Below are 14,709 nucleotides of genomic sequence, written 5' to 3' on the forward strand. Positions count from 1 at the left end.
CGTGGCTCTGTGGAATCGCAGTGGAGCCAGCCGAAGAGAATTTTGGGGGGAGGGACGGAGCGCCTCCCACCCACTGTGAATGTCACCCTTCGAAAAGGTAGGTGACTTTCATACATCCCTATCCTCCTATCCAAAGCAGGGCAGGAGAGGCACAGAGGGAATCGTTCTCTCTGCACTCCTCCTGCCCTGCATTTTTGGCTAGACAGCTGATTTCAGCTGTCTAGCTGCAGGAGCACAGAGTGGGGAAGGAGGCTGCTGCAAGACACATAGGATGTCTCGTACAGGCAGTTCCGCCCAGAATGCCCCCAGCCATGCCCGTTTTCAGCCACTCCGTGCTCTTCTTGCGAGCTCAGACGCCAGGGCTGTCCGGCACTGCCTCCAAGGCAGCGTGGAAGTGGGATGAAGTCAGTTCCCGGAAAACAACATATCCTATGGCTGTCTAGCCGCTGTCTAGCAGCCATAGGATTGCTCCCTCCAGTAAGTACAGCACAGACTAACAACATGATTCCAGTCAAGGCAGAGTCAACGAGTTCCTTACATCTTCTGTTCTTATACTTTCTCAGCTTAGATAGCCCACTTATCACATAAACCCTCTGTCTTTTATGTATGTCTTTTATGTTTTTAATTTTACTCTTTTAGTAGTTTTTAATTTGGTTTGTACGGTCCCAAAGTTTGTGGCTTGATATCTTGTTTGGTAGGGATTGTTTAAACTAGTTTCCTGGTTTAACTGCCAATAACTGGATTATTCGATTCTGCAAGAATTGAATTAAGATGTGAGAAAGAAAGGAAGAGGAAAGAGGAGTTGTGAGAAGGGAGCACAGCACTTCTTCCTGGTCTGATAAACAGTGGTTTATTGTACTGGGGTTATTATGTCTGAACTGTTACCCAGTCTCTTCCAAAGGTCTAAAATTCTTAAAGCTAGGATACTACTTGTTCATCATCACAGATTTCGGTAAGAAAAATATTTCCACAAACCCACAAAAGCTAGGAATAAGGAATGTAATAGAACCTTCTCATCTTACAGAGTTGCAACTGAGTCCTGGAATCAATGGATTTCGATTATCAAATCCTTCCATTTTATTGGTGTGTGCTCTTCACGCTAGCTTAGAGGTGAGTAATTACTATATCATGATAGATAAAGTACAAACAAATGAAGCAACTCCTGTATTATTAACCAACATTGTCTTCCATGCAGTAGTAAAACTGTGGCTGAAGACAAATGTACTATAACAAGGATGCTCACAGTGCATTGACAGCTGCCTCTCTAGCACAACAGCGATGGTCATCCTTGCTGCTTTTGCTTGCTTGCCTGCCCGGTTGCTACTGCTGCCACATCTTCCTCCTGCAGCAGGGAAAAAAATGTCCCACAGCTGAGAGGAGAAGAGGTTGCACTGCTTCCGTCTGAGACACATTGCCACTGCGCACTCTGTTTGAAGGAGAAGATAGCAGGAATAGCAATGTAATGGTATGCTAGAGACATGGTAGCAGTCTTCAACTATCAGAAAGGCTGTCTTGCAGAAGATATAGCAAAGTTGTTCTCGGTTGCTTCAGAGGAAGCAGATTAGGAGAACATTAGGAGAAACTTCCTAATAGCAAAGGCTGCTTGGCAGTGGAACAGACTGTCGGGGTTGTATCTGAGCCCATAGAGTCCCAAGGCAGCTCTGATTCTGAGGAGGAGATACAATTCATAGGGAAGGAATTCTCTCAGACTTAAGAGGCGCAGCTGGAGGGGAAGCCCCCCCCCCCCTGCTCACATCCCTGGGAGCGACAGTGAACCAGGCGTGGAAAGGGAGGGACAACCTGAGCTTTTAGACATGAGGTGCAGGCGCAAGCGAGAGATTGCAGGAGCTCAGCTTCAGCGCTCAGGCCGATTGGCTCGACGTCAGCAGCTGCGCCCCGAGGCCCCAAGGCTGTTCCTTTGTAGTTCCTCTGAGTCTCAGGCAATTAGCATCTGTATGCTTCATTAGGTTGAATGGAATTAAAGCCTTGGAAAGCAGCCCTTTTGTCTGAGTGTTGATTCTGGCTATTGGAGGATTCAGAAGGCAACAGGGGCACCCTGTCACAGATTGCCTCAGCAGGTGGTAGGTTCTCCTTTGCTGGAGATACTTAAGCATTGGCTGGATGGTCTTCTGTCAGGGATGCTGCATCTGTATCCTGCACTGCAGAGCCTGCATTGAGCAGGGGGTTGGATTAGATGATCTCCAAGCTCACTTCCAATTCTGTGATTCTATTATTAATTTTAAAAGGAAGTGTATTCTAGCACCATGAACTCTTTTTATATTCCATCTGTCGAGGGATGGATGAGAAATTTGTTGGGTTTGCTTTTTATGCAAGATTACCCCATTTGCATCTTCCAGACCCAAACGTGGAGCTGAAAACAATGTGTGTTTGGAAATCTGTACCTTTCTAAGTTTGTGACACATTTTGCAAAACAAAACAAAACGCATTCAGAAATATGTGCACATTTAAAAAATGCACACAGAAAATGCATACTTCCGAAAAATGCACAAACACACACTTTAGTCAATGGCTGCATGTATGCAAAATCGCACACATGCATAAAATGTGCACGTTTTGAAAAATGCACACAAAAATATGTCCACATTTCTGTACACACACAAAAGCCTCGCAATCCAATGCAGAACAAGGTGGAGCAAATCTAGCTGTGGAAAAATGAGATCCTGAAACAGATCAAGCTTGACAGATTTGCCTGTCCCTACATCTGTCTCCAGCCTGATATTACTTCTTATATAAAAGTTGCACTTGTATATTCATATATGGATTTTTTTGCAAGAGATCAAGGAGGCAGTAAGGTCAAACAGGTGTTGTGCATGTCTGGTGCTGAGCTGAGCTGAACGTCCTGCAAGGAACATTTTCTGTGACAACAGTGGTAGGTGGGCTTGTGGCCAGGAAGGAGGAAGAAAATATAGAAATTAGGGGGGATTTGCATGATGGGCTTACCAGAAAGAGTGGTGGCAGCAGCACTCTACCTACTTGCTTTATAAAACGTACTTTTGCTGCCTCCGCTGCCACTGGTAGGGGTCATCAGTCCCCCCACCACCAGCATTACCCCTCTAATGACACTACATCATGGCATAGTGTTCCAAGTGAGGTATTGTGGGAGAACATGAATGCCAATAGCATTGCTATAGCTGCTTGCCGTGGAAGCAAAAGTATGACTTAAAAAAGCTGTGGGCAGAAGATAGATCTGCATATGTTTTGGACTTCAACTCCCAGAAGCCCCTGCCAGCATAACCAATAGACAATAATGCTGGGAGTTGAAATCCAAGACATCTAGAAACCTACTTTCTATCCATCTCTGATATAAAGCAAGAAGAGGAAGCTGCTGCTGCTGCCACCACTTTTCCCAGTGACCCCTGAATATTTACAGATTTTCTCTTGTCCTTCGGGGGGGGGGGAGATCCATAATAGCCCCCAACTTTTTCAGGCTGTGAATGGGCCTTCAAAAGTGGGGAAGGGCATTTTCACCTTAAACTTTTGTGCGTCTGACTTGCAAATATTGATCAGAACTACCCAGCCATATCTTCAGCGGTAGGTCACTGTTTTTACTTAACATCGTGTAATGTTGAAATTTTGCCATTAGGGATGTACGAAAGTCACTTACCTTTTCGCAGCTTGGATTCGCGGTGGGGGGGAGGCGCTCCGTCCCTCCCCCCGGAATCCTCCCTGGGCTGGCTCCGCTCCACGGCGGCTCTGCGGAGCCACTGGCCAGGGCCATCTGCAGCCAGAGTTCCGGCCGCGGACGGGCTGCTGCGGATGCAAATGGCGGCCACCATAGCGGCCGCCATTTGTGTCCAGCGAAGCTGCCGTGATAGGCTACGCAAGTATTTATGTAGCCTATCACGGCAAGCCAAAAAAAAAACACCCGCGTACGCAAATGGCAGCAGCTACAGCAGCCGCCATTTGCATTCCCTATTTTTAGCCGTTTTAGCCTACATAAATATTTACGTAGGCTATTACGGCTAAAAATAGGGGAACGCAAATAGCGTAGTGGGTGCTATTTGCGTTCCTTTTTTTTTTGCCGTAATAGCTTACGTAAATATTTACGTAGGCTAAAATGGCTAAAAATAGGGAACGCGAATGGCAGCCACCATAGCTGCCGCCATTTGCATACGCTGTTTGTTTGTGTTTTTTTGGCTTGCCGTGATAGGCTACGTAAATACTTACATAGCCTATCACGGCTATGATGAAGAAGCGAATGGTGGCAGTAGGGCGGCCGCCATTTGCGAGTCAGCGCAGATGGCAACAGGTTAGTGCTCCATTTCGCGCACCTTTCGTGGGTTTGGAGGGGCGGGGGCTTCATTCCGCCACAGATTTCAGGGGGCCGAATGCACTGGCATTCGGCCTCACCGAGATCCGTGGCAGAATTCTCTGACATCCCTATTTGCCATATAAAATAAATTGCACTGTTCTCTACTCAAACCCACACTTGGTGCCAAGTCCTGGGTCAAGTTTTTATTTTAGTTATAATGGCTAAAAAGTAATACAACTTGCACTCATAAAATGCCAAATTAATTCCATTGTGTTTACGGCTGGCTTTCTATTTTAACTGCTAGATGATTATCAGATGACCTGGGCCATGTACAGAAAAGCCAGGCACTTTGACCATAGTTGTTTACATTTAGATCTGACAGTGCACCTATAACAAAGAATCAGATCTTTTAACCCCCTTTCTGAATTTATCTGTCGATGCTTTGGAGAACAGAATGAAAGTGGGTGGAAACTTTAAAAGTGATATATAGGTGCCACCAATGAGTCTGCTGGGTTCCTACACTGAATGTTTGAAATAAATGACACACCAAGTCCCAAGCATAATCCCCAAATTTCAGTAAAATGTTGGGAAATAATTGGAGCAGATAACGTATCTTGATTGAAACAGTGTTCACTTGATAAAGGGAACTTCTCATAGAACGTCCTTCCCTCTCATTTAAGGTTTTACTCCTACAGGTGGCCTAAAAATAATTTTGAATAAATAAATAGGTGAGCTCCTAAGCCACAGGTCAGTGGGGGAAAACATATTTTCTCAGGAAGAAATTGATGCAGAGATTGTATAAAATGTAATTTCCGTGCACAGAAGGTCCAGTGTACCTTGCTGATATCTGAAATTACTTGTAGAAAACAATTAGCAATCTTAGGGGCAGCATAATCTAATATTGTTGATTCATATTGCATTTACATGCTGATTTCTCTCAGAAGCTAATTTGCTGCATACATCTTTGAATTAAAAATATGGTTTATAATTTTTCATATCCTGCAATGTTCAAATTTTTGTAACATATTTCCTATGGCCTTTAGAAGTCTTGGTTAGGGACATTCTGAAACCATCTGGAAACAGGAAATAATTTTCTAAAACAAATAAATCAGAGAATTCCCTGTAGTTTTAGGGTTTTTCCCTCTGGTGTTAAATTCTACACTGTGGAACTGCAAAGGGGCACAGCATTTTTTTTTATGTTTGGCAATTAATGTTGTTTGTCCTTAAACATCTTTTGTATTTTTGTAAATGTTATGTGACCTTGGAGATGCTACTCTGCTCTGACCCAGATGGTGCTCTTCAAAAGAGGGAGGGGGATCTGCCATTTAGCCCACTGCAGGGGGTCAAAGGCAATGAGAGCTCATCAGTTTCTATGGACTTGCCTTTTTGTGCCTGCATTACTCTTTTGGCACAGTCAGGGTTCCCTTGTGCTAATTGCTGTAGTACAGTGAAATAGAATCTGTCTCTGGCAAGAGTTGGCTTATAAAACTGTCTGCCATCTTGCACTGGGATGCATTAAACAGAGGGAACAGTTTCTAAAGAAAATGCTAAACAACGTAAGCATTAACGCATAGCAAGGACAATTTGCCTTTTGCAAGGAAAGAATTTTGTTGTGGGGACATTTTACTGGCTGCATATATTTCTTTTGCAAAATCTCAAGTGAACAGGTTTTATAGGGGCTACTTCAGCGGGGAGGAATCTAAAACATCTCCCAGTTTCTCGAAGTTTGTGCAACAGTAGCTGACTTCTAGTTACCTTCCACAAGGAAGCAAGCAATATTTTTATCCCCAAGTCCCAGTACCATTAGCCTTGTGAGATTCTTCTCCTCAGTCCCCCCCATCCAAGCAAAGTGGGTCACATGTTCCAGTAACAGAGGTGGCAGACCATAAGGCCAATTGACTCTTTGCAGCAGCAACAGCCTTAAGCCCTTCCTTCCTTGGGAATAGACCAGTGTTCTTTGGAACCATAGCACACAAAAGGGAGAACAGCAGTACTTCGAAGATATTATACCCTACAATATTTCAGATGAAAATAATAACATAACCCCAATTTTCATACCAGAGATCACTTTTAGAGCCCTCCCTGCCCCCATGCTCTTATCTTGCTGTGGTAGTTCTATTCCAGTTGGGGGGAAAGAAGCCCTGAAACTAATGGTAATGCTAGTTTCCAGATTCAAGCTCTGCTGGAAATGAGCATTCCCACTCATGTATGGTTCCTATCCAAAGCACTAAGTCCCAATTGTACAAGTACTGGTTCCTTCTGGCACTTGAGCAGCATTGGATACTGCCTATAAAATGCTAAGACAAATAAAAAGGACTTTACCTGGCACCAAAGACTCAGGCAAATCTCCCTGGGGAGAGAATTTCAGAGCCAGGATGCCACAACCAAGGAAGTCCCATATCCAGCCACTGCCCACCTTGGCCTCACATAAAGCAGTCAGATTGGATATTTAAGATACAGGAAGGTGATCTCTACCAAGTATCTCAGCCATGTACCTTATGATGTAGTTAAAAGCCCCCCGTTTGGCGGGGTCAGAAGGGTGGGTATGCTTCAACAAAGTCAGCCAGATTGGACATTATATACACTATTCCCCAACAGATGCTGTTTGTTTCATCCAATGATGTAATGATTGGCTCTGAAAAGGGGTTTTGTGGGGCTGCCATCCCCTAAATGCCTCACCAGTTGTGCATAAGACTGGCAGTTTTAGAGATACCACAACTTTTGTAAGGTGTCTGAATAGGTGAACCTTTTGTACTTACAATATACGTATTTTGACATGTGCTCTTGGTGTAAAACTTCAGCACTGTAGGGTGGGAGGAAAATTGTTGAATATAGATGCTTGAATGTGTCCTAAGTCTAGAGAAAATGCTGTGTTCAGAAGGAGGACTTATTTAACTTATTAAAGTTCCTGACTTCATTTTTAGAACTAAGATGATATCACAAGCCACACAATTATAAAAAAATGGTTTGTTTGTTTTTTGGAAAGTTAAAATAACTTTATTATATATAACAATATATAATATTGTCTGTGTGGGAAGGAGAGTATTGTTCTACATTTTTGGTTGTTATATGGCAATGATGTAGTTGTTTTCTTTATTTTAAATTTAGGTCTTTGGTAAAACTACAATGAAACTTCTGAGAAGGAAATCCATTCTTCTTACTGGTTACTTGGAATACCTGATAAAGCATAACTACAGTGAAGACCGAAATGACCCTGAGAAGCCTTTTGTAAAAATAATCACACCTTCTCATATTGAAGAAAGAGGATGCCAGCTCACAATGGCTTTCTCTGTTCCAATTAAATCTGTGTTTAAAGAATTAGAAAAAAGAGGAGTCTCTGTAAGTAACCAAGGCTTCATGTTGCTAATTTCTTTCATTCCGTGGGTTAATAATTCTATAATTGCTTATGCACTGTGATGTTTAGGGCAGAGTAATAGTAGGTAAAACATCAGAATACTGATACAAACCTCATAAATAATTTCATCTATGGTAGCGTTGCCACGCTGTTTCCATGGAATCAAAATAGGTAAGATTATACCTTACCTTGCACCTGGGTATTTATTTTTTGCTGGGGAAATTTCCAATAAAAGGAATAACTTGATGAGAATGTTCAAACATAAGGTTTAAACCAAGCACTAGGACTGATCTGAGAATCCCCAGAATATTCAGCAGTCTCAGAGATAATGGGGGGGGGCACTTATCTTGAAGATGTTTGTGCGGCTGGGGGCTTCTGGGTGTGCAGGGCACTTACATAAAATGAAGTGGCCCAAGGATTTTGTGTCCATTTTTTCTTCAGTTTTTTAAAGCTTCTTTAAAGGCAAAAACCATGTTGAGCAGCCAGGAAGAGCAGCTCCTGCTGCACGCTTTCAAAATGGGAGCGGAAGACTGTCCCTTGAACGATGTTGCATAACCACATAGTGTTATTTCAGGGACACTGTTTGGAAAATAGTGACAATAATAATATAGATGATGATGATGATGAAGAAAAAATGAAAAGCCCTTGGACCACCTTGTTACAGTAAGTTACTAAGTACTCCTTACCCAAAAGTTAAATGACTTTCTTCTCTCTCTCATGGATGTCAACAAATTCTCCCCTGCCCCCCACTGGAAACAAAGGTCCAATGAAGGAGGCAGAGAGTGGGCCTTGCACAACCCCTTGAGCCTCTCTTACATTATCAGCAAGGGCTTGGATCCAGACTACCCATGGGCAGAATTCTGCCCACCGGATGAAGGGGACAGCAGTATTTGCTGATTTCTCCTTCCTTCTGCAGCTTCCTGTGCCCCTCCCCCCAAAAGAGTTGCTCTGGAGGGCCAGAACAGCATGCACTGGAAGGTCAGAACACTGGGACAGGCTATGGATTGGGGAGAAGTCCAAGGAAAAAGCCAAATAGGAGCCTAGAGGCAAGGAAGTATACAGACCAGGCAATGGACTGAGTAACAGAAGAGGATATGCAGAAGAGGAGTTGAGGGTAGAAGGCAGAGGAGACGGAAAACTGAGGCAAGAAAGGCTTAATTAGAGAGAGAGGGCTCTGAAGCAAATACACAGCATTTTTAGGGGTTTGGTGCTATGGCAGTAGGGTTTGGGGGAGATACAAGAGTGCTAGGAAGGCTGGCCAAGGAAGAGGATGGCTAGTAGGGATGTGCAAATCAGCAAAACTCAGTCTTGTTCAGGCTTTCTGAATTCCAACTTGTGTCTCTATCAGATTGCAATCTTTGGGGGTGAGGGGTCCTTTTCAAATGAAAATGTGTCCATTTTTTCATGCGTATTTTTCCAAATATACACATCAGTTGTGCAAATTTTTTAAATATACATGTTCTTCTCTGAATAATTAAAGCGCGTTTATGCACATTTTTAAAAAAGTTCCATCCTTTCATGTGCAATTTTCAAACTTCATGCCTCAATTTTTTTGGCTTGTGAATCCCCTCGCAAGCTCAGAAAGGTATGGACTTGGACCACAAGTTCCATTAGAGTACGCAGTTGGGTCTGGGACGTGCAAATTGAGTCAATTCTGGGGGGGAACCTAACTGAAACTAATTTCTCATACACCTCTAACAGCTTGTAGTAGGCAGGCTGAACAGCAGGGACCTGAGAAAATATTAGGGATGTATGAAAGTCACTTACCTTTTCGCAGCTTGGCTTCGCGGTGGGGGGGAGGCGTTTCGCTTCTCCCCCTGAAGTTCAGGCGAGGGGGGGGATGCGCCCCGTCTCCCCGGCCGCGAAACAAAAACTGAAAAAAAACAAAAAAACCTGTGATAGGTTACGTAACGATTAACGTAGCCTATCATGGCTAGATTTGCAAAGTCAGCCGTGATAGGCTACGTTAATCGTCACGTAGCCTATCACGGGTGACTTTGGAAAAAAAAAAAGCGCGTACGCAAATGGCAGCGGCCCATGGGCACCGCCATTTGCGTTCCTTATTTTGGCATGTCTAGTCTACGTAAAGATTTACGTAGACTATGGCGAAAATAAGGGCAACGCAAAATTATTTTGTAATGGCGGCGGCCGGTCGGAAGACCGGCCGCTGCCCCTGCCCCCGCCGAACCGCCGCCGAACCGCCGCTGGGACCTGCCGCCGAGAGGGACATTTGCAGGAGGTAAGTCCCATCCCGGGGGCGTGGGGGGCAGAGAATTTCACTGCCAATTTCGGGGGGCCGAATGCGTTGGCATTCGGCCTCACCGAGATTCGTGGAGAAATTCTCAGAAATTCTCTGCCATCCCTAGAAAATATTGATGTGATTGTGACTTGCATTGTTCCATGGTCATTTTCAAGGGAAACGTGGCTATCTGATATAACCACTGATGACTTTTTCAACTATAAAAAAGTAAAAGGGTTGGTATTGCAGCAGCAAGCAGCATTTCTTCTTTAATAAAAAAGCAGCAGCACCCATACCGCCACTACAGTAATTAAAGTGCCCCATCACCTCCCCACCACCTGAACCACCCAAATCAATTTTCCCATCCCTCAAAAGCCACTAAAAATGCCCCACCCCATTTCCTGGCAGAAATAAGGAAGGTGAATCGGGGGTGCCATTTTGGCTCAACCCTCGAAGACAGCATAAATAGGGCAAAACTAGAAAGTAGGACCAGGAGGAAGGAAGTTCTGAAGCAAGATATGTTTGGAGAAATGGGGATTGTGGGTGAGGGAGCCAAGGGGGCATCTGGTTGCTAGAGTCTAAACTCTGGCAGAATATTCTATCTTTTCTTTCTTTCTTGCAGCATTAAGCAGTGGTGGGGAAGCCTGAATATCACACACTTTAGTTTGTCAATATGTGATAGTTTTTAATGCCTAGGAGAATATATTTGAAATAAGAAGTGTTTGTTGGGGTTCCTCAGGAACAGGGTTGGAAGTCGTGCAGGGGACTTTTGGGGGGAGGAGAGAAAGGGGAAGTCAGTTGTGACAATGAATTTAATATCTTATTGTCACCTGCTCTGTATCTCGTAATAATTATTATTTCCCCCCCTTATGTTAAGAATATTTCCCACCCACTACTAGGGATGTATGAAAGTCACTTACCTTTTCACGAAATTTGATTCGAGGTGGGGGGAAGGTGCTCCGTCCCTCACCCCGAAATTCTAGCCGGGGGGAGGCCCTCTGTCCCTCCCCCCCCCAAAATTTGGGCCGGGGGGGGAGATGCTCCGTCCCTCCCCCCCCCGAATCCTGGCCGACCAGGTCCACAAATGGTGGCGGCCGTAGCCACCGCCGTTTGCGTCCCTGCAGTCAGCCGTGATAGGCTACGTAAATGTTTACGTAGCCTATCACGGCTGAGTAAAAACAAAAACAAAAAACGCGCGTACGCAAATGGCAGCGCCCATGGGCACCGCCATTTGCGTTCCTTATTTTGGCACGTCTAGTCTATGTAAACATTTACGTAGACTATGGCGAAAATAAGGGGAACGTAAATAGAGTAGACCCTATGCTATTTGCGTTCCCCTTATTTTCGCCGTAGTCTACGTAAATGTTGACGTAGACTAGACGTGCCAAAATAAGGAATGCAAATGGCGACGCCCATGGGCGCCGCCATCTGTGTACGTGCGTTGTTTTGTTGTTGTTTTTTTACTCAGCCGTGATAGGCTACGTAAACATTTACGTAGCCTATCACGGTATTTTAAAGAAATCTAGCTGTGATAGGCTACGTAAATCTTTACGTAGCCTATCACGTTTGTTTTTTTTTTTACTGGAAATGGCGGTGGTGGCAGCCGGTCAGAAGACCGGCCACCGCCACCGAACCGCCGCCGAACCGCCGCCGCAAGGAAGATTCGCCCAAGGTAAGTCTCGTCCCGGGGGGGTGGGGAGGCAGACCATTTCGCCACCGATTTTGGGGGGCCGAATGCTCTGGCATTCAGCCTCCTCGAGATTCGTGGTGAAATTCTCTGACATCCCTACTAGGGATGGTGGAGAATTTCTCCCCGAAACTTCGGGGGGCCGAGCGCCAACGTGTTCAGCCCCCCAAACAAGTTTCGGGGAGAAATTCTCCGCACCCCCCTGTCCCCCGCACCCCCCCCGGGATGGGACTTACCTTTGCCAAATGTCCCTCCCGGCGGCGGGTCCGGCCGGCGGTTCGGCGGGTGTTCGTGTGGGGAGGGAGCGGCAGCCGGTCTTTCGACTGGCTGCCGCCACCGCCATTCCAATAAAAGAAAAAAAAAACGCCCCCGTGATAGGCTACGTGACGATTAACGTAGCCTATCACGGCTAGATTTGCAAAGTCAGCCGTGATAGGCTACGTAAATTGTCACGTAGCCTATCACGGGTGACTTAAAAAAAAAGCGCGTACGGATAATGGCGGCCCCCATAGGGAGCCGCCATTCCCGTTCCTTATTTGGTCGCTGTAGTCTACGTAAAGATTTACGTAGACTACGGCGAAAATAAGGGCAACGCTATCACTTATTTTCGCCGTAGTCTACGTAAAACTTTACATAGACTACAGGGACCAAATAAGGAACGCGAATGGTGGCTCCCTATGGGGGCCGCCATTCGCGTACGCGCTTTTTTTTTTTTAAGTCACCCGTGATAGGCTACGTGATGATTAACATAGCCTATCACGGCTGACTTTGCAGATCTAGCCGTGATAGGCTACGTTAATCGTCACGTAGCCTATCACGGGGGTGTTTTTTTTAAAAAAAAAAAACTTTGGAGTTCGCGGCCGGGCGAGGCGGGAATCCTCCTCCCCGGCCTGAATTTCGGCCGGGGCGAGGTGGGAAGCCTCCCCCCCCCGACCTGAACTTCGCGGGGGGAGCAGCAAAGCGCCTCCCCCCCACCGCGAACAAGCTTCGACGACAGGTAAGTGACTTTCGTCCACCCCTACTTCCAGCATCTTGGAATGTCCGCATGAATTTATGCTCATTCATATCAGAATCACAGTTCATTGTGAGAGACAACATTCCATAACAACCCCTTTTCCTTCACTTTTTTTCTTAAATTTTTAAAGTTTGATTTTTAAAGTTTTTTTAAAGTTTTTTTAAGATTTTTAAAGTTTGGAGTGTAACAAAACATGACTGCTGAAACCACCATACCTTTATCAGAGCCCCCCCACCCCAGTCCTTTTCATGTCAGATTAAGAGCTCAATCCTGCACTCAGGGATGTTGATGTCATAGGAATCTGTCCATGGGGTCGAGTTCACAGAGCTTTCATCAGCTTGCCTCCTGGATTCCGGCTTGCTCTCCTGCAAGCTGGCTCAACTTGATCTGCATCAGGTTGGGCCAGCTCATAGATTTTCGGGGGGGGGGGGGGCTTCTTTTAAGTAGAAATGTAAATTACTGAAATTTGCCTAATTTGCAAAAATAGCAGCTGTAATTTGTGAAAAATCCATCCATAATTTGTGCAAATTATACCAATTGCAGCCACGATTTGTGCAACTTCCTATTTACAAGAGAAAAAAACAAGGAAAAAGTTTCCAGATTTTGGGAAAAGCTTGCAGCTTGGCTCACAAATGCAAGCTAAGCCAGGCGGGCAGTGGGGATCTGTTAAGCCCATAAAGAGCTGAATTTTCAAATGACGAACATCCCTACACTCAGTTACTTGAGAGTAACCCACATTGAACACAATGAGATTTAATTCTGAATAAACAAGCATAGGATTGCACTGCAAATGTTTCATGGAAAAAAGTATACCAGCAGTCCTTGCTTTCTTTCTCCCTCGTTTTCTCTCAACTTCTAGGGATCCGAAATTGGGGGAAGGATTGCATTTGAGCAGCATTATGACAGGAACACAGTCTTTTTTGTGAGCTGTGCTGCATTTTCGCTTTGACGAACAAATATGAAGCTATATTTACGGAGTGTTTATTTTCTGTTTTGCAGTGTGACATGCGGGAACCCAATGCTCTCCGTGTTGCCCCTGTTCCTCTCTACAATTCATTCCATGATGTGCATAGATTTATCAAAATCCTGGGATCTGCAATTAAATCTGCAAAACAACGAAAGTAGAACACTACTTTCCTGATCTTATTGTCGGTGCGGCTATATCTTCTAATCTATTTAGGACTAAGTTTCATCAATGCTTTTGATCAAAGTTGTTTGTTTCTACTAGACTGGGATATATTCCACTGATTTAGCCCTAAACATTGATTTTGCTTGGGTAGTTATTTACAGTGTACTTTTTATTAAAACTAGTATTTCCACTCATTTGGACTTCAGAAATTAATGCACTTTATGTATTTTAATAGGGATATTCTTTAGCATTCTGGATACTTTCTTTATCTAGAAATTTCTGTTTTACTTCTTATGACAATGTAAATGGAGAGACAGCTGCAAACCTCAAAATATCTTTGCATTATATCATTGTGTGGAATAAGGCAGCACCATATAGAATCCCATAGAAGTAAGTTCTTTATGTTTTAATCAGTTATATTACAGAGAATTTGAATTTGAATTCACACATTCATATTCATCATCATATAACCAGAATTTTTTAAAATTAATCTTTTATTGTGGATTTTTACAAAACAAAACAAACAAAACCTAAAAAAAGAGAACAAAATAAGAATAAAAATACAACATGTTCAAAATCCTCAGCTTCTAACATTACAATATTGGAGAAAAAAAGTGTGTGTGTGGGGGAAGGTTACACATAAACTTCAGTAAAAGCAGACCAAATATCCACATATAAATCCATTTGCAAGTTACGCCTATATACCGCTCTTTCAAATGTTGCTAGTGTTGTTAAGTCTCCAGTCTATTGCATTATAGGCAGTGAGCTTTTATCCTTCCAATATTGTAGTATCAGTCTTTTAGCAACCAAAAGGGCACAAAAAATCCATTTACGCTGACCACGTGTTTCATTCCAAGAAGCAAGTAAGTAGTTTAAAATAACATTTACATCAGTAAATATTAAAGCGCTTTCCAATATAAAATTTATCCATACAATAACTTCCTCCCAAGAGGAAGTGGTCATTGGGAATTTCCAAAACATATGAATAAAAGAAGCATTGACTGCATTACA

General features: G+C 44.0%; 1 protein-coding gene across 5 annotated transcripts in view; it reads left to right on the top strand.

Annotated features, from left to right (window-relative positions):
* The window catches only part of KYNU (kynureninase), a 226,760-nt gene extending 212,551 nt beyond the window's left edge, over window positions 1–14,209 (top strand). For all 5 annotated transcript variants that reach the window (XM_084809642.1, XM_084809632.1, XM_084809614.1 and 2 more), the window contains 3 exons: window positions 1,025–1,110; window positions 7,382–7,612; window positions 13,569–14,209. In XM_084809642.1, the coding sequence (XP_084665768.1) occupies window positions 1,025–1,110; window positions 7,382–7,612; window positions 13,569–13,694 (443 nt within the window). In that variant the 3' untranslated portion in view covers window positions 13,695–14,209. The remainder of the gene's footprint in view (window positions 1–1,024; window positions 1,111–7,381; window positions 7,613–13,568) is intronic.
* Window positions 14,210–14,709: the final 500 nt, after the last annotated feature.

The sequence above is a fragment of the Heloderma suspectum genome, chromosome 1, assembly GCF_057233095.1.
Source record: "Heloderma suspectum isolate Gila_16-S chromosome 1, 16-S_ref, whole genome shotgun sequence".
NCBI lineage: Eukaryota > Metazoa > Chordata > Lepidosauria > Squamata > Helodermatidae > Heloderma > Heloderma suspectum.